This window comes from Coptis chinensis, chromosome 3 (assembly GCF_015680905.1).
Source record: "Coptis chinensis isolate HL-2020 chromosome 3, ASM1568090v1, whole genome shotgun sequence".
Classification (NCBI taxonomy): domain Eukaryota; kingdom Viridiplantae; phylum Streptophyta; class Magnoliopsida; order Ranunculales; family Ranunculaceae; genus Coptis; species Coptis chinensis.
The window spans coordinates 15,445,738-15,468,447 of record NC_141458.1 but is presented as its reverse complement, the minus strand read 5'-3'; the positions used below and the strand labels follow the sequence as shown (position 1 = coordinate 15,468,447).

General features: G+C 36.1%; 3 protein-coding genes and 1 long non-coding RNA gene across 6 annotated transcripts; 2 read left to right on the top strand and 2 right to left on the bottom strand.

Moving 5' to 3' along the window:
- Nucleotides 1–3,503: 3,503 nt before the first annotated feature.
- On the top strand, nucleotides 3,504–5,062 carry LOC147508176 (uncharacterized). The gene is made up of 4 exons (XM_086596925.1): nucleotides 3,504–4,000; nucleotides 4,104–4,158; nucleotides 4,258–4,386; nucleotides 4,931–5,062. The coding sequence occupies exons 1-4, from the start codon at nucleotides 3,504–3,506 to the stop codon at nucleotides 5,060–5,062; spliced, it is 813 nt and encodes a 270-aa protein (XP_086453051.1).
- Nucleotides 5,063–6,009: 947 nt separating this feature from the next.
- LOC147508175 (uncharacterized) lies at nucleotides 6,010–7,097 on the bottom strand. Its single transcript, XR_015217946.1, has 2 exons — nucleotides 6,590–7,097; nucleotides 6,010–6,437 (listed from the first exon to the last, which is right to left on the bottom strand). It is a non-coding gene; the product is annotated as an uncharacterized LOC147508175 (long non-coding RNA).
- LOC147508174 (uncharacterized) lies at nucleotides 6,972–11,942 on the top strand. Of its 2 annotated transcripts, XM_086600738.1 has the most exons (4): nucleotides 6,972–7,104; nucleotides 8,971–9,388; nucleotides 10,288–10,311; nucleotides 11,454–11,942. In XM_086600738.1, the coding sequence occupies exons 2-4, from the start codon at nucleotides 9,181–9,183 to the stop codon at nucleotides 11,753–11,755; spliced, it is 534 nt and encodes a 177-aa protein (XP_086456864.1). In that variant the 5' UTR covers nucleotides 6,972–7,104; nucleotides 8,971–9,180; the 3' UTR covers nucleotides 11,756–11,942. The 2 variants fall into 2 exon arrangements, with proteins under 2 accessions (XP_086456864.1, XP_086456865.1); XM_086600739.1 differs by lacking the exons at nucleotides 6,972–7,104; nucleotides 10,288–10,311 and having other exon boundaries at nucleotides 9,073–9,388.
- Nucleotides 11,943–13,346: 1,404 nt separating this feature from the next.
- RR12 (response regulator 12) lies at nucleotides 13,347–20,382 on the bottom strand. 2 transcript variants are annotated; one of them, XM_086600736.1, is made up of 6 exons: nucleotides 19,648–20,382; nucleotides 18,915–19,067; nucleotides 18,265–18,660; nucleotides 18,100–18,176; nucleotides 16,630–18,011; nucleotides 13,347–13,574 (listed from the first exon to the last, which is right to left on the bottom strand). In XM_086600736.1, exons 1-5 carry the CDS (start codon nucleotides 19,790–19,792, stop codon nucleotides 16,662–16,664), a joined length of 2,121 nt encoding a protein of 706 aa, XP_086456862.1. In that variant the 5' UTR covers nucleotides 19,793–20,382; the 3' UTR covers nucleotides 13,347–13,574; nucleotides 16,630–16,661. The 2 variants fall into 2 exon arrangements, with proteins under 2 accessions (XP_086456862.1, XP_086456861.1); XM_086600735.1 differs by having other exon boundaries at nucleotides 16,671–18,011.
- Between the last annotated feature and the right edge of the window lie 2,328 nt (nucleotides 20,383–22,710).

The following is a 22,710-nucleotide window of genomic DNA, read 5'->3' as shown; positions in this document are numbered from 1 at the left end:
ACTTATACATATACATACACAATCCATAAAGTAGTTAGTTCCTCCACCGAGGCGCCTTAACTCCCAACAACTAATACGACATTCTTAACTACAATAAGTAAGGCAGGTAGTTCCTCCACTGAGGCGCCTTAACTTCCCACTAACCACACAACAAACCATATGCATAATAAAAGGCATTTAGTTCCTCCACGAGGTGCTTTAGGTTATAACTAAACTAATAACCAGCCAAGCATATTCTATACTTACCGCATTTCATGCTCAATTACAGAGTGGGTCGTCTCTGCACAAGTAATTAGTTTGACCCACCCTTCTGCAAAACCATATATGATCATCTATCTAAAGATATATCATTAAACAATATACTACCATAATTATATTAATTAAGGCTTTCTTTGTGTGTCCCTAAAATCACGTCGTATCTATATCTTACCTAGTTTCCCTGGCTACCACTATCGCTTCCCAACGCCGAACATGTACATCCACATGTCTCCCCTTACATAATGAACCACTCCGTGAGTAACTACCCTGAGTGGGATGCCGCACACCAGGTAACCCTCACACAAAAGCCATTATATAAGTACTGCCACTATTCGGCATAAAATATCGCGCGTCTCGTTCTAATTTTGAGAACGGAATAATCAAGCCACTATTCGGCTACGCCAGAAGGGCCAATCACATTACTTTACGCCCGGAAGGGCCATTCAGATTCATCAAACGCCGGAGGCCAATCATATCATATCATCACATCGCCCATCACAAAGGCAAATCACATGAGTTGTGGTAGCTAGGTTCTAGGATTTTCGTTATGTAATTTATTCAGGTGTCATACCTTTATATCTAAGAATAATTCTTATTCTATCTCCTGCCAGTATACTTAATTGTACTGAAGCTCAACGTTTCTCGTTATAATACAATCCATATTATCACGTGCCAATACTATTCATTGCACGATATCCAAATATCTCTATATCAAATCTCGAAACTTATTATTTCACGTGCCAATTATATATTGCACTACGGAATATCTCAAGCCTTCATAAATACTACAATTCATTTAAGTAGCAACTCATAATAGTAATCCATCATGTAATGTATTTGTTCAATATATTTATGTGAACTCAAGTCACCATCAAAGGCACACATTATTTCCATTTGTGCACAATATAAATAGTATATAAATAACCAAAATATATGTCCATTCTACCAATGTCAGAATGAAACGACTTTAAAAAGGAAGAATAACTCAAGTCCAAATATCACACATAATTATTCGAGTCTAAATCACAAGTCAAGTCAAACTGATCAATCGTCACAAGCCCAAAACTAAAGTCCATGAATCTAAGTCCGTATATAATTCAATTCTCATAAAAAAATGTATATATCTAAGTCTTATAAGAATTTCCCTCTTGTTACGTGCCAATATTTATATGTTTTACATACTACTTACGTCAAATCTTAATTAGATAATGACAAACAAAGTTATACAATTTTCGACAATATTTTATTACTACATTTGTCCATATTCTTAAATATGTGAAAAACTGGAAAAAGTCAACATTCCACAGTCAACGGTCAACAATCAATGGTCAACAGTCAAAGTCAAAGTCAACACGTCATTTCCATGTTCAACAAGTTCAAGGTCATAGCCCTGGTTCATGGCTAAGGGCAAAAGTGCATGGCTCATGGGCTCATGACTAAGGTCATGGTTCGGACCCAACTAGCCAAGACCAAACCCAAACCTTAGAACCTAAAAGTCTAAATGTTGAAAGACCCATTTGGATCTCTATTTTAAATCCTATGGACTGGCCCCAAACAATATTAGAAACTGGCCCAAAAACTTTAAACTGAACTGGCCCAAAACTAAATAATAGAATCTGGCCCAACCACTAACTCATGTTTAGGCCCAAAACAATAGGAATGAATCCGGCCCAACTAACAAAACCAAAAGGCTTTGGCCCAAAGCCCAAGCCCAGCCGGTCATCTCCCTCACCAGCTTTCTTCCTCCACCGCCAACCACCACTAATCAGCCACCCTCAAAATTCCAAACCTAATCAAAATGAGCAGGGGAAAACCCCAACCACTTTAACAAAAGCAAAAACTTCAATTCTTAAATTCCCAGTCTTCACCAAAACTAGATCTGGGAAATTTCTAGCCGCCATTAATGGCTTCTACAACCTCCGACAGCCCCATCCGACCCAACATTCAATCACCCATCACTAATCAAAATGTAATTCACACATCAAGATTTAAAATATATATATTACTAATCCTAACTGGCGATCTCGCCGCCATTAATAGTTGTTCAAGATTTTACCAAGCTTCAACAGCCCACCCAACTCTCCAATACTCCAACACCCACCAATACAAACAACATAATAAAAGGCAGTACGATCCATAGGGCTCGCGCCTCCATTAACAAAGCTCCAGAGTTTGAACCGTTCCAACAGTTCAATATAATTTACAGACAATACTATCGGTGGGGCTTTAGCCACCATGAACAACGCATAAGCTTCCCCCAAATTGCGACCACCAATAATCTATACATCGACCTACCAATCTATTAACAGTAGACCTGAAATCAATTGAGTACTCGCTTGCTATCAAGGGGTCGGGACAAGATTTTCGGAGACAGTGTTTTCTTCAAACCATCAAAGCGAATATAAACACAGTTAACACTAAATAGAATATAGTGCTAAAACTAAACCAATATTGAATCAAAACACAACACAGACCATTTTCTAGCATCGTAAAATCGACCAATAATGAGAATTTTTTATATAAAAGAAATTCAATAAAATATCTACTCACCTTAATTAACAGCTCGACGAATTCCTCCTAGTCCGAGTCGTCGCACTCCAACGCTCGAGCAAATAAGCCGCCTCCATTTTTATTATTTTATTATCTAAGAACTCTGTTCTCCAGAACAATACGAATATATACTTGGGTTTGAAACCCAAGCCCAACACAGACTTGGACCCAGAAACCAGGCCCACATATCCCAAATCCAATCCAATCAAATTTTAAATAAATAAATAAATTAATTAATAAATAGATAAATACATATTTTAAATACGGGCGTTACAGCTGTTTCCTTAAATGCAAGTATGGAGGATGTTATCTTAGTGCTATTGGACTTAATGCTATGAATGCTATTTTCCCTCTTGCTATCTTCATTTGTAGGGGTGAGGTGTTGGAGTTGTTGAAGCCTCACTTGAACAAGTATCTATCAGGGCAGCTGGCATTCATATCTGACAGGTAGAAAGGTCTCATTGAGGTAGTAAACAATAACTTCACATATGCTCACCACAGGTAAAATTAACTTGTTTATTTTGAATTACATTTGTAATTATACTTATTATCTTTTAACATGTCATACCCTATTTTTTACAGGTTCTGCTTTAAACATATGTACAAGAACTTTAAAAGTGTTTTTAAGGGTGATTACTTGAAGAGTCTATGTTGGGGGCAGCTAAAGCTTACATGATAATTACACATGAATTTTTATGGAAACACTAGAGCAGGATGAAAAGAATGCCAAAATATGGTTAGAGAAGCAACCTAAGAGGACATGGGCTAGGGCATACTTTGATCTAACATCAAAGTGTGATGATGTCACTAGTAATTTTAGTGAATCCTTCAATGCTTGGATCCTAAAGATAAGAGGCAAGCCTCTATTTCAGTTCGTGGATAAGTACACTATCACTGCTATGGCACTTACGCATGATAGAAGAGAACTAGGTTTGAAACTAACTTATGGTGATTTGGTACCAGCTATGAAAGATGTAATTAAAAGGTTGGAAAAGAAGTATCATAAGTATAAGGTTTTAGGGGTTGGACCAAATCAATTCTTGTCAACCAATACCAAGAATGGTAAAAGGTTTATTGTGGACTTAAATCTTTTGGCTTGTGATTGCATTGTGTGGCAGATGACAGGGATACCTTGTGTCCATGCTATATCTGTCATAAGGCCAAGAAGACCTAGTAGGGAGAGTTGGGCCAAGTGAGTTGTTACTTTGGCACTTAATTTATTGTGACTTATAAATTTTACTTTCCTTTCACTTATTGATTTTTATTTTTTTTCACTTAATTTGTACATATTGCAGTCACTACTACAATGTGGAGTCATTTAGAGCAACCTATGCAGGTTATATCTATCCAGTAGCCAACCAAGAAGATTGAGACAAGGTCAATTCCTTTTACCCTTAATTCCAATTTCTTTCTCATTTAATTTGATTCCAATGTCTTCTTTGTGATCAGATTAAACCTACAAATATTGTATTACCTCCTCCCAATAACAGAAATCCTGGAAGACCAAAGAAACAAAGAATAAGAGGAAAAGATGAAGAAAAATCAAGTGGCAAAAGGAAGTGCAGGAGATGTGGTCAGGTAGGACATAACACAAGGACTTGTAAGCAAGAAGTAGGGGAAACAAGCTCAGCACCACCAAGTCAGCAAAGAGCAAGTGGTTCCAGTTCAAATAATATAGGTAACCATTTTGTTTGTATTCAATTATGTTGTGTTTTGACTAGAGCACATTGACTGACTGAAGCATTCAATAATGCCGCACTTTCCAAGTACAAATTTGTTTGTATTGTAAATGTGTTTTCAACTCAATTATTAAATATTTGGACTGTGATTCAGTCATGCTTTAAATGGTACAACACCCCTATTAATTTCTTATATGCATGTTTTTGCTATGAAAACAACACATCTCTGCACTCATCTCCCACACAACAGACATATCTGCACTTATCTCTTTTCTACACTTATCTCTTCAGTCAAATAAAATGGGGAGGGGTATCAGATATCCTAGACATATATATCTGGAGTTTAGTGTGAAAGGGATATAATAATTTTTCTAAAAAAGAAATGGAGGTTGTCATGGCCTATTTTGATTAACATAATAATGCAAGTTATGCTGAATGTATAGAATATTTGCAAGAATGGAGGTATCTTACAGGAAGGGGTGTTGGAGGTTCTTCAACTCATGCTTGGGGAGGAAAGTGATGATTCCATTGTGGACTTAACTAGGGAGATTTCTGACAATTCAACTGAAGCATAAATTGGGGAGGGAAGTAATAGTTTAACTCAAGCACAAACTAGAGAGGTAGTGCAAACACTAATGTGTGTTGAGAGCTTTAAGGATTTGCATATTTCTCTAAAGAATAAGAAAAAGGATAACAGAGAAAGAAAAATAAGAATATATAAGCAAACTTTTGTGTTTGTTGTTGTCTTTATGTTTATGTGTTTGTCTTTGTCTTTGTTTAGGGTCTATGCTTCTGTCTTTGTCTTTGTTTAGGGTCTTTGTCTATCAATAAAAATGTTTGCTTTATTATGTTTCAACTGACTTGTTTATAAATTTTTATATTTGTTTTGCTTTGCTTTGTCTTACTATTATATATATTGGGTGACTCTACCAAAGAAATGGAGCAAGAGAACCATGGTCAGCAGGAAAGGCATCAACCTCAGCAGCATGAAGGGCATCAACCTCAGAACAATGAAGGACATCAACCTCAGCAACAATAAGGGCATCAACCTTAGCAACAATAAGGGCATCAACCTCAGCAGCAGCAAAACCATGCTCCTCAACAACAGAACAATGCTTAACAACAAGGTCTAAATAATGTGAATGATGCAGAGCAACACCAAGTGCCATGAGCTAAAAGAGGAGGAAGAGCAACAAGGGGAGCAATAGGAGGACGCACACCAAGGGGAGGAAGGAACAACAATGGGTTTCAATATTGGCTTGGAATTGGTGCTAATGATGGTGTTGATACACCAAGTACCCCAACAATTTCAGCAGTTGCACCTTGCTTAAGTCACTATTTAACTTAGACCCAGTGAATACATTGGTGTTTTTTTTTTGTTATTTTGTGGATAGTCATTTTTTGGGAGAGTCATTTTGGATGACAGTGCTATGGTTTAGGAGTGCTAGTTTGTAATGACATTATGTAATGACAGTGTTAATATAGTTGTTATGACAAGTTTTATGTAATGCAGTTCTACTTACCAAATTATTATTTATTTATACAATACTTGATAAACATAGCACTAATCAGGCACATCTCGCACAATTGTCACATACAGAACAACAATTTCTCTCATCTCACACTCTTCTCACTATTCTGACCTCTCTTCTCACTCTTCTCACAAATAGTTGAAAGATGGCAGCCCTTGCATAAGCCACAACCTTCACAGACTGGGAATTCTTCCTTGCATAGATTACATACTTGGTTGTCTACTTTTTTGTCGAAGTATAACCAAATCACAACACTACAACCTTCTCTAGAACACTTGAGATACTTGGATTGTAAAGTACCTTCTTCCATATGACCTAGAACAACTCATAAATCTACAACACCAAGCATGAGGGCAGTGAATACCAAGATATTGACATTCTGAAGCATAGTGACCTCTTCATAGCACAATTGGCAAACCTACAATAGAATATACAAACACCACATAATTTAAATTAAGGGTTTAGTCCTACTGTAATTACTTTCGTTTCAGACTTAGCCTTTCTAAATAATGTTTAATTAGGTTTTGGCCCTTCCGCCATTACAGACAAAATCAAACGTAAACCAGTTACCTTTGGCGCAGCAACAACTACAAGATGACCACTTCCACCCATTATACTCTTTCTTTATCTTCTTTCTTTCAAATTTCGATTTTGTATAGCCAGCCAGCAATAACACCAATATTTATAGGGTAAGTACCAATAGTAACAACGGATATATCACACTAACCGTTGAGTTGAAGTGTGGAGATCTTGACACGTGTCTTGAATAAAGTCAACTCTTGATCAACATTTGACTCTTGACCCACATGCCTCGCACACCCAAGGGTATGATGGGTATTATGAAAATACCAACAGCCTACAAACAGTGAATTTGGTGGACTGACCGGTCAAGAGGATTTAGGAGGACCAAAAGCTAATAAACCGATTAGTGAAGACCAAACCCCAAATACATATTATCTGTACAACTTCATAGTCCTCAATCAGACGATGGATCAGAGAATTACTGTGTTTTTGTTCTTCTCCTCACATATGATGAATACTCGAATTAAGTTACGGACCTACTTATCTGGGCTGGGTCAAAAGAAGTTAGGGTTATATTGACATACCCCCCACCAGTAGTTGCAATTAGGATTACCCCCCATAATAATTGAAATTAGGATTCCCCCCCAACTTGACAGTCAATAGGAGTCAACTAACAGTTGCCATCAGTTGACTGGTCAAGGATCATGAATTGTCCTAAATACTCTTTTTCTGTGGAAATTACGAAATTAGCCATTGACACTGTTCAAAGCCCACAACTCAAAGCCCAAAATCGAAATTAGACACTGTTCAAAACCAGTCTCCCAAAATCGAAATTGAGATTTTGAACACTTGTTGCAAGTTTTGAAAACCAGTCTCCCTTCCAGCAAAAAGGAGGTTAATCCTTAAACCCTATACTAATTCTTTCAATTTTCAAATTTCAATTCACACTTCACACTTCAGACAATGCTTAGAACCATTCATTTCCGTCCTAAAAACCTCAAACAGGCAAGCAATAGAGTAAACAATCTCTTCATTTTACTACAAAAGCCCTCACCCTAAAACCCTTCTCTTAATAACACTTCACATCATGATTTTTGCATAAAGAACATATTTTTAAGCAATTTGGTTACACCAAGTATAGGAAAAAGTGGTTTAACAAGAAATTTCTCTTGTGGAGATAATGGTGATAAGGTTTCAGCTGAATTTACTGAGGAAATAGTGTATTTGGATGAATCAGGGGTGTGATATTTAAGGGAAGGGTGTTAGGTCTGTGGAACCGGGTGTAGATGATCATATTATGGTTGGGGAGTGAAAAAGCCGTTTTCGAATGCTTCTGCTGTTTCGAAAGTAGTTGAGATTGTTAAGAGATGGAAATGGGGACCTGAAATGGAGACTCAATTGGATAAACTTCATTTTGTGCCTAATATGTCTCATTGAATCAGGCATTCAAGGAAATTGGAGAAACTGATGGTTCTTTGAGTTTGTTTCGATGGGCTAAAAGACAATCGTGGTATGTACCGAATGATGATATTTATGTGTTATTGTTTGATAGGTTGAATCTTATTAGAGACTATGATGGAATTCAGTCGTTGTTTGAGGAAATGATTAAGGAATGTAGTAACAATGACAGGATGTCGTTTATGTCTGCACATAGTCGGGTGATTCAGCATTTAGCTAGAGCTGAGAAATTGGAGGTTTCGTTTTGTTGTTTTAAGAAAATTCGGGATTCGGGATGTCAGATTGATACTCCAACGTATAATTCACTCATAACGCTTTTCCTTAACAAGGGTCTGCCTTATAAGGCGTTTGAGATATATGAGACGATGGAAGAGGCTCATTGTTCTTTGGATGTGTCGACCTATGAGTTGATGATACCATGCTTGGCGAAGTCGGGACGTTTAGATTCTGCTTTAAAGTTTTTCCAAGAGATGAAAGAGAAGGGGTTTAGACCGAACTTTCCCATTTTTTCATCACTTGTTGATTCAATGGGGAAAGCTGGGAGGTTGGATACGTCAATGAAGGTGTACAAAATGCAGGGTTTTGGGCTCAGGCCATCAAACCCTGTTTGTTTCTTTGATCGAGTCATTTGCTAAGGCAGTTCCTCTTAAATGAGATTCCTTCCAGGGGTGACCTCCTTATGCATAAAATTCTTTCGATTAGTATGAGTTTGAGTTTTCACAATAAAATTTCCAGTGTCTAATTTCGATTTTGGGCTTTGAGTTGGAACAGTGTCAATGGCTAATTTCGTAATTTCCACAGACAAAGGGTATTTAGGACAATTCATGATCCTTGACCAGTCAACTGACGGAAACTGTTAGTTGACTCCTATTGACTGTCAAATTGGGGGGAAATCCTAATTTCAATTATTTTGGGGGGGTAATCCTAATTGCAACTACTGGTGGGGGGGTATGTCAATATAACCCAAGAAGTTATGCATCTACTTGTGACTTGTGAGTACCTCCTGCATGAAATTTGTTGGTACAGATATTTCGGCACTTAGCTTACAGGAATCACGGGAAGGATAAAGAGACGACAAAGTCGTGTAAAAGTAAAAGAGTAAATGTCAAGACGGTGATAGTGACTCGTGAGTGAGCTTGTGACTATATATTTCAATAAAAGAGAAAAAGGAAAACTAAATAATGTCAAATGGTTCACGTCGTTCACCATCAACTTGTTTGAGGTGTTGTTTACTAGTTTTTGCACTAACTTCAGCTATCTATATCTCTGAACCTGATTTATTTTCAAGGTTTAAGAAGGGCTTTACATTGGATAACAAAAGTGCTGTTTCTTGTGCTCCTTGCTCATGTAACTGTCCTCCTCCTTTGTCTCTCCTGAAGATAGCACCTGGTAAGTTCTCTACCGTTTTGCTCTACTTGGTCATGCTTGTTTTCTTGTATGTAGAATTATTTAAGGATGCCCATCATACAGTATTGTGTTTTTTTGTGTCATTGTTTTGTATTTCGTTTGTTGCTATTTGTTTTTGCATTTTGTGTTTCTGTTGATTCTTCATTTACTGTGATTATATCAAGATAGAATTGAAATTTTATGGAATACTCATCATTTCCTTCTTTTTTATATTTTTGTTGAATTTTCCCGTTTTAAGTTGGGTTTGCGTGGTATTAGGGCCATACCCATTCCAGAGATTATGAAACATTGCTTTGCTGATTTTGCTAGTATGATATTGCTATTACCTTGATACTCATGGATATTCTGTTTATAAATTTTCATTTAAGGACTATTTTATCTTATTATTATAAATTAGTACAAATCAAACCAAAGGATGCCCATTTCAATGTGTTCGTCGATCTTGTCATGTATGGAGTTTGATCCCCCAGTATCACAAACAAACTCAGATTCTTAAGTTGCTATAAAGTCTAGTTAGTGCTTCGATCGTGCTTCTTTATATTATCAGAAGAATCTTTCTAATGGTTCCCATTTCTGGTGTTAGATGTAAATGATGATTATAACACTATATACGGCATCCATAAAATAAGATGATTAATTGGATAAAGTAACTGATTGAGTGTTTCTTAATAGGATGATACTTCACCTTGTTGCGAGTCATTGAGTTTTGAACCAAGTATAGCCAGCCATAAAAAAAAATAATAATAATAATCCTTTTTGTTTCCACATACTTTTCTGTTTATAGGTCAATGTATAGAACAATTACTAATAAGTTTAAAATTCAATTATATTTTTTTAAAAGCTAAACATTTGCCATCTTTTTATTCTGTTTCTGTGTGCAGGGCTTGTTAACCTTACTGTTACAGGTTAGAGATTACCTGACACTCTATCTACCATTTTCTGAAGAACTTAAGATATTTTGTTCTTTCTCTTTTGTAATTATCTAATGCATTTACAATACAGAATTTTGGTATAAACTCAGGAATATAAGTTTTGAATGGTTATATAAATTAATTGTGTCATGATTGGTAGTAGTCTAATAGATGCTCATGAGTTTTGAGAATTTTTGCTGAAAGATTTGTAAAATTCTCAAATTTTTTTTTTCTTGTTTAATCACACAGTAGTTTTGAAACGTGAATAAATTTGTTAATGTGCAAAGTATGCTAAGCATATGTTGTTTCAGTTCTCAAGGATGCTAAAGAAACTGAAGGTTACAGCTAGTTACATACGTACTGAAGATCTGCAGAACAGATCCTCATTTTAATAGGAAACCTTGTTTTATCTATTAAAGTTAGCTATTTCCTTGCCTAGAGTTCATTGAAACTTCTAGATTTCTGCTACGTCAACACACATCTTTAGATGAAAGTTCAATTGCAGATCCGTAGTTTGTCAGATCCTACCACTTGAAAAGAACTATTATTTATGAACATTACCCCCCCCCTACATGAGCCAATTAGGATTTTCCCCTTATTAGATGGGGAAATTAGGGTCTCCCCTCTAAGTACACACAAAAAAAAATTCACCACTTTTTTTTTTTTGTGTACTTAGGGGGCAGTCCCTAATTTCCCCATCTAGTAATGGGGAAATCCTAATTGGCTCATCTAGTGGGGGTAATACTAGTTAACCCAAAGGAAAGTCTACTAGTAGATAAACAAGAAGCTAAAAAGAAACTCTAAGAAATCCAGCAGTGAATCAAGTGTTGGATTTAGCTGACGTTTAACTCGAGGATTCATAGTGTTTTGAATGAGGTAGAATGTATTGTTTATACAATGATGAGTAGTATAATCATTTCTGGTGAATGGAGACACTGTGTAGGCTATGAAATAAAATTAAGACCTATATGAAAAACAAGTCTTTGGTACTGCTAGGCTGTCTAACTCTTCCAGTGCCAATTTTCGTTCTGATACAGTATATGACTCGTGAGTGATTCATTTAACTGCACTCACTTATCAGGTTGCTTGTGTTTACACACTTTTCATTGAATGGAATTTTCTGATCAACTATACAGAATGTGGGAAGAATGATCCTGAACTTAACAATGAGATGGAGAAACAGTTTGTGGACCGTTTGACTGAGGAGTTGAAGCTGCAGAAGGCCGTTGCTGAAGAACACACCAGGCACATGAACGTGACTTACATAGCAGCAAGGAGGCTGGGCTCCCAGTACCAAAAAGAGACTGAGAAGTGCAATACTGCTACAGAGACATGTGAGGAGGCCAGAGAGCAGGTTGAAGCCTTGTTGATCAAGGAAAGGAAAGTGACATCGGTCTGGGAGCGACGAGCTCGACAGTCGGGCTGGGAAGCATCATAGATCAGTTGCACATATTTCTTTTAGGTAATATTTCGTTGTCTTTAGCATCTTCAAGTTAATGTGTAAGCTAATAATAAGTAGCCAAAAATGTGCTTAGAATGAAGTATCTGTATAGCAACTTTATTTCTACAATGTTCGGAATCTTTCTCCTGGTAGGTAAATAATTCAACACTTTTCTGAAAACAAATGGTTCCAAACCCAAAATTTGGATAATCGTAGTTAACCAAACAGATTCTTGTCAACATAATGTTTTTAGGACTCGCTAATCAGTGGATGTGCGATTGCAGCTTGCTATATACATAATCCGTTTCAGTGGTTAAATTTGAAGCATCACAAAGTTTTGATGATTATCTGACATTACACCTATACCTATACTAAAGCGCTGAGGATATGTACCCTACTAGTTTGATTTGGTTGTTTATTTGAGATGAGATGGCCTCGACACTTTTATGAATCAGATTCAAGTGTCATATCTAACACTTATCTGCTTAGCCTTTTATAACATTCATGAGGGTTAAATCTGTGGTCCAATCACATCGCTGTTTGGTGTACACCACCTAAACCCCCGCAAGAGGTCACTGATTTTAAAATCTCTTGGGTCTTGCTGGAATGCTGGTGACAAATTAGACGGGCAAGGGTGCCTAGCCATTGGAACATATTGCCATATTACTTTTCGGTAACAGTGTCTGCTATTCATTGGCTCTACATGGAAGTGGGAGAACACGCACTAAAAGTGATGTGGATTTGCTCAAATAAGAATTCTCGCGTATATTCCTTTACTTTTTCCACTTTACGTATGGCATGCTTGTGATTGTTGAGGCATTCAACATAATGGGGCATTGAAGCAGGCATCCTATTCATCTCTGTTGTCTTCTTCTTCCTACGGAGGAATATTTCATACACAACTCAAATGAGTGTGAGATTAAGTGTTTAGTCCCTAGTCCCCACAACTTCAAGCTTCCACACCCTTTCCTGCTCAAGTTACAATAAAGTTCCCAACCAGCTGGAATTATACATTCTGAACATGCACCATTTCTGGGGTTCATATAACAGTACAAGTTTATTTTGCGCCAGCTTCCCCAGCCCAAAGAAAAACTTGGAAAAAAACACCCTTAATGTTAGTTGTCTCAAGCATATTTTGGAAAACACAAAACTGTGTTCTGGTGAGCTCACCTCCGAGAACCTGATGACTAAGGTAATAAATCCGATAGTCGTAAGCAGGTGCGTCGCGGAAAAGCTTTTACCACATAAGGTTTACTTCCCTCTCAAAGTTTCAAGACAAAATAAAACCTTGTGAATTTATATGAAGCACTAAAATCATCTTTGAACTAAAAAAACATCTTTTCTATTTAATTTCAACTTGTTGGTTTTCTTTTGTCATCAGCTCTATCTAAAAAGGAACAATTTATAAAGGAAATATAAATATAACTTATAGAGTGGTCAACCTCATATTCAAAGAAGAGACAGAAATATAAAGGAAACTCAAGTAACTATAGATGTTGAAAGTCCACTGACAATTTTTTTTTATATAGAGAACGCAATGAGGGGGTTAAGGAGGAAAAAGGTAACACATTGAATGGATGATAATTATAAAAAAAAAGATAAATTTAATTAGAAAAGGAATATAAGTAGGACACTTGCACAAATAAACAATAGATAGATGCAGCAGAAATTACATGAAGATACACACCGAACATTTTATGTTGTTACCACCACCTTTTTTTTTAAGTTAGTAGCTCCCAAAGTTTCACATACATGTTCTGACGGGGTAAACGTTGCATCCGAGATCTCCATCCATTAATACAACATCCTGCTGTTCCTGCATTAATACAACATCCTGCTGTTAACAAATGCCTTAGAGAAGAAAACACATATTGAACCAAGAAAACTACCTCTTAGATAACTGGAGAAAGCTAAAGAATAAGACAAACAAAAATACATCTAAAGTGTAGGAGTATTTCAAAGTTAAATGAATAACCACGCATCCAAACCGAACTTGAAAATGAAAATGAAATGACATTACTCCCACTGCCAGAAATTGAGGCTTGATATAAGTTGTGAATTTTAGGTTTTTTCAGTACTAAGCCATTCTATCGATCCAAACTACCCATCATATAATTTTCCAATTGTTAAAATGGACTGCTGGTACAATTGCAGCATACTAGCAAAAACAATATAATCATGTAGGAACAGATCCCGATGTATCTCATAAGCAGCACTAGGTACATTAAATGTTAATCCTAATTTAGGTCGCATTAAAAAAATTATTCTGGTACCTGACCAAACAACATTTCAAATCCAGGCCTCCAAGGTCATGTATTAACCTAAACCTAAGTTTCTTTTTTCCTATGTTACATGGACACGCCATATTTCAAAAAAAATCCATGTCGGATACGTATCCACGTGTCCGTGTCGGACATACATGGACACATCGTATGTAATATACCTCAATTTTTTATATCTTGCCGTGTCAGACACTTCATATCCCGTGTCGGATACGGACACACATGTCTGTGTCAATGTAACTTAGCTTTTTTTTCATATATTATTGACAGCTATTGAGTGGTCAGCAAATATACGCTGTCAGACCCGAGAATATAGCAAAAAAATATAAGATGAACTTTTTATGTAGCTAGCAGGGTTTTACAGGGTCTTCTGAAGATCAAACTTTCAGTAAAAACTCATATCTTACATTACCATGCAACTGAATTTATGAGTGCTTCTAAACGTCTTTACCCGTAGTTTTTTCTTGAAAACAAGAAATGATATCTAAAATATCTGATTTCACAAGTGCTCCCAAGTTCTTAACATCTTGATCCATGTGGTTCGTTGAAGGAAATATATCCAGAACCATGCTTGCAGAGAATGGTTATAAAGCAAAGAACATGCCCAAGCACCAACCTTTTCTACTAAGCACGAAATGTTGAACAGAAAACTTCACTGCTACCAAGAAGGCAAGTACAAGACTAACCCATATGGTACAGGAAAGTACCCCTTTTTCTGAAATGCATGACTTCATGAGTGCATCTACACAAGGGCAAAGTGGCACTATGTCCACACAGGACTTAAACTACACAGTAACCCTCTCCACACACTAAGTACCACAGGAAAGATTATCCCCTCAAAAGAAGATCCAACATACCTGCACCAAAACAAGATTTCCTCTATCCTTCGCAAATGTCCATAACTAATTGTCCAGAAGTCTCTAATGTGCAAAGAAACCAATTCGCACCAATCAATCCTATATAAGTATGCAGTAACCCCATCACTAATGTCTTCTTGTATAGACATTAGCCTCCTTAAGTTAATTAATTAACCACCTCTTGGTATTCAGAGTACATATATATATATATATAGAATGCATGGGATAGCAAATTCGTCAATGGAAAACCTGTATAAGTATGAAGTGAAACCCTAAATAAATACCGTATGCATCAAGACCACGCCAAGACTATATCTGGACAAGGAATAGGTGAAAGGAAAGAAGTAGAAGGGATATTTCTAAGCTGAGATTCATGCCAAACATCTGTGTCCAATCCCCAGAGGACGATAAACCCAAAATGGAACCAGGTGCTTCAGAAAATGTTGGGAGAGGCATTAAAAGAGAAACTACTTATATCTACCTGTCTACACCTTGCACTCTTTCACTAACTTGTTTACAATTCAAGATAGAAACTCATGTAACAACTAACAAGTTAATACTGTTATCTAACAACCAAGTTACTAAGCATAGTATATAATCATATAATGAAGCTAATAAAGTTCACTATTAAGTCAATGATTTACTATCAGCTAATAAGTTGTCTCTGTTTAATATAAATGTGTGGAGATAACTACAGTCAACAAATATCTTTACACAGACACACACAGAAACCAGGAATGACTAACTGCTTCGTAAGAACTCATTACCTACACTACTGAACATATCCTAAGTTGTTATTTGTAGCACTCCTGTGCAAAGTATTTTGTTATTTGCATCATAAGACTGTAACAACGGATAAATTAAGCATACTGAATTATTCGGATTTCTTATTTTCATTCGCAACAAATCTTCAATATACACAGGAACATACAGGGACAGATGGACACACAATTTTGCCTTTTGCTAGAGAAGAACTCGTTTCAGGCCGGCCAACTGCTACATGCATTATAAAAATATAGGACATGATTGATGTACATCATGTATAATAGCGTAATAGAGTCCTAGATCTCCTAAACCAATATATGCCACATTAGCTCCTAACGATTAGAGAACTTTCAAATCTTATTTGGGCCAACTGTTGGACAGTTGGAGAGTATATCTCCCAAGGGGAAACAGAAAATTCATTTATAAACATAATTATCTCATTATCTGACCATAGAATATGGAAACAATGATAGGATGGAAGATATATAGTTGTTTGCATATGTAATGATACAAATACGTGGTTTAACACAATTGCTGACCAGCTCCTCAATCAATATTTGTCCATTTGATTCCACGGTTACTTTGATACACGAAATGCACTCAGATCGAGTTTTCAGTACTTCACTCAGGCTTCAAAAATACTACAGAATGGAATTAGTGAATTAGGGGTACAATTTGCAGCGTTTAATATTCATACAGAATAATCACTCATTTTCAGCCTTTGTGCCGAATTCCCAATGAAAATTCTAAATCATGCTTAATTTCATTGTATTCTAAAAGCAAGATCTACAAATCAGACATCTGACATTTTTATCTGGTTGCATTACCAGACAACCTCCCACAAGTACGTTTCGATAGATCATTCATCACTAATATGCAAAGAAGATGTTTAAACTTAGATATTTGATCTTATAGGAATGTATGAGTTCACTAAAATATGATTGATTATATAAAATAGAAAACATACCAAAGATCAACACAAATGACATATCAAGATAGTCATATTACCCTTTTGATCATTGCATTCATTAGGTCTTCCAAGGATCCAGAAGTATTGCTCGTGAACCCATTTTGAGGCTTGGTCTGATCGAAATGGTAGTCTCCCTTCATCCTCATCATAGGGTCAGTTAATGAATTTTCAAACCCGTTCTGCTGCATGAGAAATGGATTACTGGAATTTGACTGACTGATCAGAGTTGAATCCATCTTCCTATTAGAGACAGCATTTTCTTGACCCAAATTCTGGCCAAAGGAACCCAAACCACCATGTACAGACACCGAAGAGTTTGCAGAATTGAAAAGAATATTTGGATTGTGCATGTAATCCCGTCTGCTCTCTTCTCTATTTTGTTGCATGGTGTAGTTTATATTCCGGCTTACCCTATTACTGATGCTTCCGTAACCTGGCGCTTTCAGGTTATCATGCTGAACACTGTTGCCAACTGAGCCACCTTGGCAGTGTGCGTCCCTCCTTGGATCGTGCAAAGATGATGATACAACACTTGTGGAGGAAGCATCAAGTGAGTGGTTCCTCATATTGGACGCAATCGTAGTGATATTATCTCTCATGTTACTAGCAGACAAATCAGCGTGATCAAAAGGGTCACTCAATGGTAGAGGATTCGATGCAAACCCAGTTAAGGGGACAGCTCCATGCCAGTTTTGACTACATCTACTATGATCAGGCATATGAGTTGAGACACCAGCACCCATCTCGAAAGGCTCACAGTTGTCTGCTGGCAAACTAAGAGAAGATTGACTACCCAAAGCTCCCGTATTTTGGACCTGTTGTAGGTTTCCTTGTGACAGCAAAGGGTTGTTTGAGGCATTCATAAAAGAGTTGCCTGAGCTACCAATGGTCACTCCGGACTCTGCAAAGCCACTACTAGAAAGCGGAAAAATCGTTCGGTCACTAATGGGAGTGGAGAAATCGCCAGATCGTGAAATACATTTGTTTTGTTGCAAATGATTGAGTTCCAATGACGTTGGTACTCCTTTAAGTAAATTCCCATTATGATTTCCAGGCAAGATGCCTGCTTGCAATTTCGCAATGTCATTGAAGGAATTGTTGGAGTTTGGGGCATGGCCAAGTTGTATCATTCCAGAAGACGCAAGCCCGCGGAGGCCCAAACTAGCAGGGGAATTTAATCTTCCAAGCATCCCACCAGGTGGGAAGGAGCCAAAAGAACCATTTGGAAGCTGGCCTGATCCTGTCAAGGCATGGAAATCGCCCATACCATCAAATGAACCCATGCGCAAATACGAGGCATCTTTACCCCCTAATGCAGCCACCATATTAGCTTGCTGACTTGCAACACTGCTGATCCTCTTAAGGTAAAGCCTGTATTTCTGTGAACAAAGTATCAAAAGTAAGATTGTAGAAAAGAAATTGACAACATATTTCAAAGTTCAGTTGCACAGAAAGAGAGAATTTTACCTGTAGATGACTTGCAACATTTTCTCGAGTAAGTCTCTCTACATTCATAAGGTCTAGTATTTTCTTTGGTACAGCCTCTGCAATAAAACAAGAAATAAAAACATGACGTGATACCACATGATTAAAACAGAAAAAGATTCTGAGCAATAGGATAAAAGAACCCACTTTCAATGCCTAATTGGTTAACAGCAGCAACGAATTTGCGGTGCAGCTCCACAGACCAAACAACCCTTGGCTTCTTTTGGGCCGAGGGGTCATCATTCTCCTGCCCACTATCCTCAAAGTCATCATCCTCATCTTCATCCTGGTCTTTCCGTTTCTTATTCAGTTTTCCATTCCGGTCAGCATGTCCAGCTGCTGAAGATGCTTGACCACCGTCACTTGTTCCTTGACGAGGCTTCTCAGAATTGTCAGAATTATTTGGGTCGAACTTCTTTTTCCTGATTACGTGTTGCCAGATGTTTTTAAGCTCTTCAATTCGAATAGGCTTTATCAGGTAATCACAAGCACCATGAGTAATTCCCCTCATCACATTTTTAGTGTCTCCATTCGCCGACATCACTGAAATAGTAAAGGTCGAAAGTTGAAGTTAAATACCAACTGGTGGTTGCATTTTGCATAAGATCTAAAAATGTCTAACCAAAATGAAATTAAATACCAAAGATCTTATCTAGAAATTGTCTCTCTGAGGATTACAAGTTTAATACTAAACTCTGTGAACTTTGAAATATATCCATATTCTCTTCTCTAATTAAAAATGTGAATCCAAAATTTAAACATTGTGAGAAAGAACTAAGGAAAGATTCCATGCTTACTTATGACAGGCAAGTCCATCTCAAGCCCCACTAGCTCAAGAAGCTTAAATCCATCCATGTCTGGCATTTGAACATCACTTAGAACCAGGTCGAACCTGTTCCTATTCTCTCGCAACATCTTCAGTGCAGTAATTGCGGTAGTTGTCGTCGTGACTGCAAAAGACCAAGGATCAGAGGAACTCAATGTTGTTAAGAAAAATACCAAGGTAGATCAGATCAAGCACACCATAAAACAAGCTGGATTGTTAGGAATTATATAATAAGATCATAGTACAAAGCTAAAACTACTCAAATTATTTCATTTATAAACAGACAATGCTAAAATAACAATCTAGAAATTAATTACAAACAAATCTGGAAAACTCTTTTCTGACAAAAAAGAAATGAACAATGAACAAAAATAGGAACTGTGAGAGAATAAACACAATATTAAAGTGAGAAACATCAAGTAATTCCATGAACATTAAGAGAATAGGAACCATTTAAGTCCAAAAAAAAAAACTGTTTGGGAAACTCTACTAGGCTACTAGCAAAAACATGTAACAAAACCTACAACCATCTCCTAGAGAAAAAAATTAAAATCTGATGATTAGTCGAAAAAGACAGAAACTTTAACCAAATCCAACAAAAGAAAACATATATCTTACAAACCATCACACACAAATAACACAACTTAATTCACAGAACAGTAAACAAAATAAAAAAATTAAAAAATGAGAGAAATGAATCATACCATGATATTGGCATTGCTGCAGCATTTTCTCCAAAACACTAAGACAAATGCGATCATCATCAACAGCTAGAACACGCATACCAATAGGAAATTGATCATTATATTCATTCCCACTAAAACTCTTTCTTCTTTCTTCAACTGTCATTTTTTTTCTCAGTACTCAAATAATCTCCACAAATAACACAAATTTATTGATACTATAACACTTTTGAAAAACTCCCAGAGTTTTTTTTCCACTTACAAATCTCTTTAACAAAGTCAAACTCTAGCCTCACCACTGCCCCAAGAGCAAAAAATGAAGGAAAAACTCAACTTGTTAAAGAAATAATCAATTTTGAAGAATACCCAGTGATTAGAATCACTCATAAGTGAGTTAAACAAACTCAGAATCAAGTTTCATCAGTTCCTGAACATGAACCAAAAAACAAGGAAGAACAAAGAGAAAGTGAAGAGTGAAAACAGAAATGAAATAGTGAAAGATTTAGTCCACTGATTCTTCTAAACTAAAAGCAAGAGAAGAAGCTATGCGAGGATTTGAGAGAGAAGACAAACAGAGAGCAAAGACTATAAAAAAAAAAAAAAAAAAAAAAAAAGTAAGATTTGCAGTGGTTATTTTTGGCTTGTTAGCAAAAAAATAAACAGGAAATATTAACTAATACAGCTTTCCAGGTAATTAATTATAATTAATTATGATTAAATTCTGTAAGAATATTTTCTTTTTTTATTGGACTTACTGAAAATGAAGGACAAGGCTGTTTTTGCCTTTTTGGAGGGTTATTTGGTGGGCCCCAATTCAATATTTACTTTTACATATACATGGGCCTACAAACTCTTTAATCTTAACCATTGAATTGGGCGGGTCACCACATGAATGATGGTAAAAGTCAACAGATTGTTATAAATTAAAGGTAATTTGCTAATCATAGTGCAATAAGGAACAATATTATCAGAGATGATCCAATAATTGAATGGACCTGATTAATGCATTTTGTGGGCCATTTTCTGACTGATCTCTAGTGGAAATTAGTTGGCATTAAAAAATCCAGGTTAGATTCTATAGTGGATTGAAGGATAATTACCTTTAGATCCCTAATTACTAATTACTACTTTTTCCATCTCATTGTAATTAACCTCTAATCTACTCTTAATGGGTCAGTTTCAATGTTGTAGGAATTCGGAAATGGTATCATCTACTAATTGCTTCTTGCTCAAATTGCTTTGACAGTACCTTTTTTTTCAGTGAGTTTACAGATAAATTAGTACATGATTTAAGAAGAATGCTAACAAGCAATGCACAAGCTGACTCACATAGTCACATTTTTGCCTTTTTCCTGTTTGGGAGTCATAATCCTGAATTTATAAGGTTGCCTTTCTTGCGATGTTGGAAATATGCAACTCACCTTGTGTGTTGCTTGTGAACGTTTCTCCTAGTGTAAATAACATTAAACATAATCTTGCTTACTTATGCGACCATAAACGTTTCTCCTATTGGTAAATTACATTATACATAATCCTGCCTGCTTAAGCTAATAGAGTTGACTCAAATCAAAGTCAATTTTAAATTTATCGATAGAGCCAAAAGTGATATGAGTTTGCATTAAGTCAACTAGATTGGCATCAAGAGTTTCCTTGGCCAATCAATAAACGCATTGAGTTGACCAAAATTAGTTTCAGCTTAAACCTTGCAATTAAATCATCGTCTAAACCAAGCACTTGTTGACCTTAAAGAAAAGGTTAAATTATCTGACATATGTTTCGAACTCAAATACTTTGGAATAATCCACAAAATGTTTCGGGGTCTATAAAATTAGAAATAGGCAACCACTTACAGCCTTTTTTATACATATTTTGCAAAATCTTAGTCATTAATTTGGTTATTAAGACTAATTATTTTCTCATGATCTTTTCATGGAGACGGAAAGTTAATTAAAATTTCCAGCAATGTTGTCACATGTTCATGAAAATAGGGACAAAAAGAGACAGATCATTAAGACCAATAATTTACGTGGTCAAATCGTAAATAGTACAAACCCTTACGGTACATTTCGTACATTTACAGTCATACCACGTTTCGATATCTAATTGGCTGAAAAAGAGAATCCAGAAAGACACGCAGCTTTTATAAGCGAATCAATCGTAGATATTATGGTATACGTGTAAGCTAATACGAAGACGGTGTTATGAGTGTTTCGTGGGACTATGTGTACTCTATCATAGTGGGACCACCTAATTTAACACTGTCGACGAGTACGGGCGCTGAAACACGCTTGCGCGTGCTGAGGGACTTATGGTGCAGTCTTAAGTGAACTACAGAAAAAGATATTGCTTGTTTTCTTACTTTTTCTACTCCTTCTGACTTTGCCTTTTTAGGATTTCTTTTAAGCTTTTTTATATTCACATTTTTTTCAGCTTTTTTCTTTGAAAGCAGATTATTTTTAAATTCTTTAACTATTTTATGTACTGAAGCAGTGAAGCCAGTAAGTATTGGGTCCTATGGAGATTCTTTTTAGTTACTGTTTATCCACTGAATATTCTTAATTTCCTATTAAGATTATTGATTGTAATTAAACAGATTTGCAATATAATATGGGTAAATAATAACCTTTACTAGTGGAAGTGGATTAAGATTTTGGGCGTGGTCACACTCAATGTGTTCATGTTTAATTTATAATCGTATTATCATTGTTGAATTTTTTACGAGATTTTACAATATATATATTTAAGTTTCTAATTCTTCGATGAGCTGTGGTATATAGTTATTATCGAAAAAAAAAAAGAGTTGTGGCATAATATAAAATATCTCGATATATCGTGATATTTGGAAATATCTATTCAGATTTCAGAAAAAGATATATAAATATTATGATATGTTCAGAGATATATACGACTGTAAATATCGGTGATATTTCGATTGTGATATTTGAAGATATTTTATGAAATTTAGAGATATTTAGCGATATTTTGTGTATATAACAATTTTATTTAATATTTACCATTACATTTCAAATAAATATAAATAATGTATCATGATATATCAAAAAATATCTACAATATTCACGATAT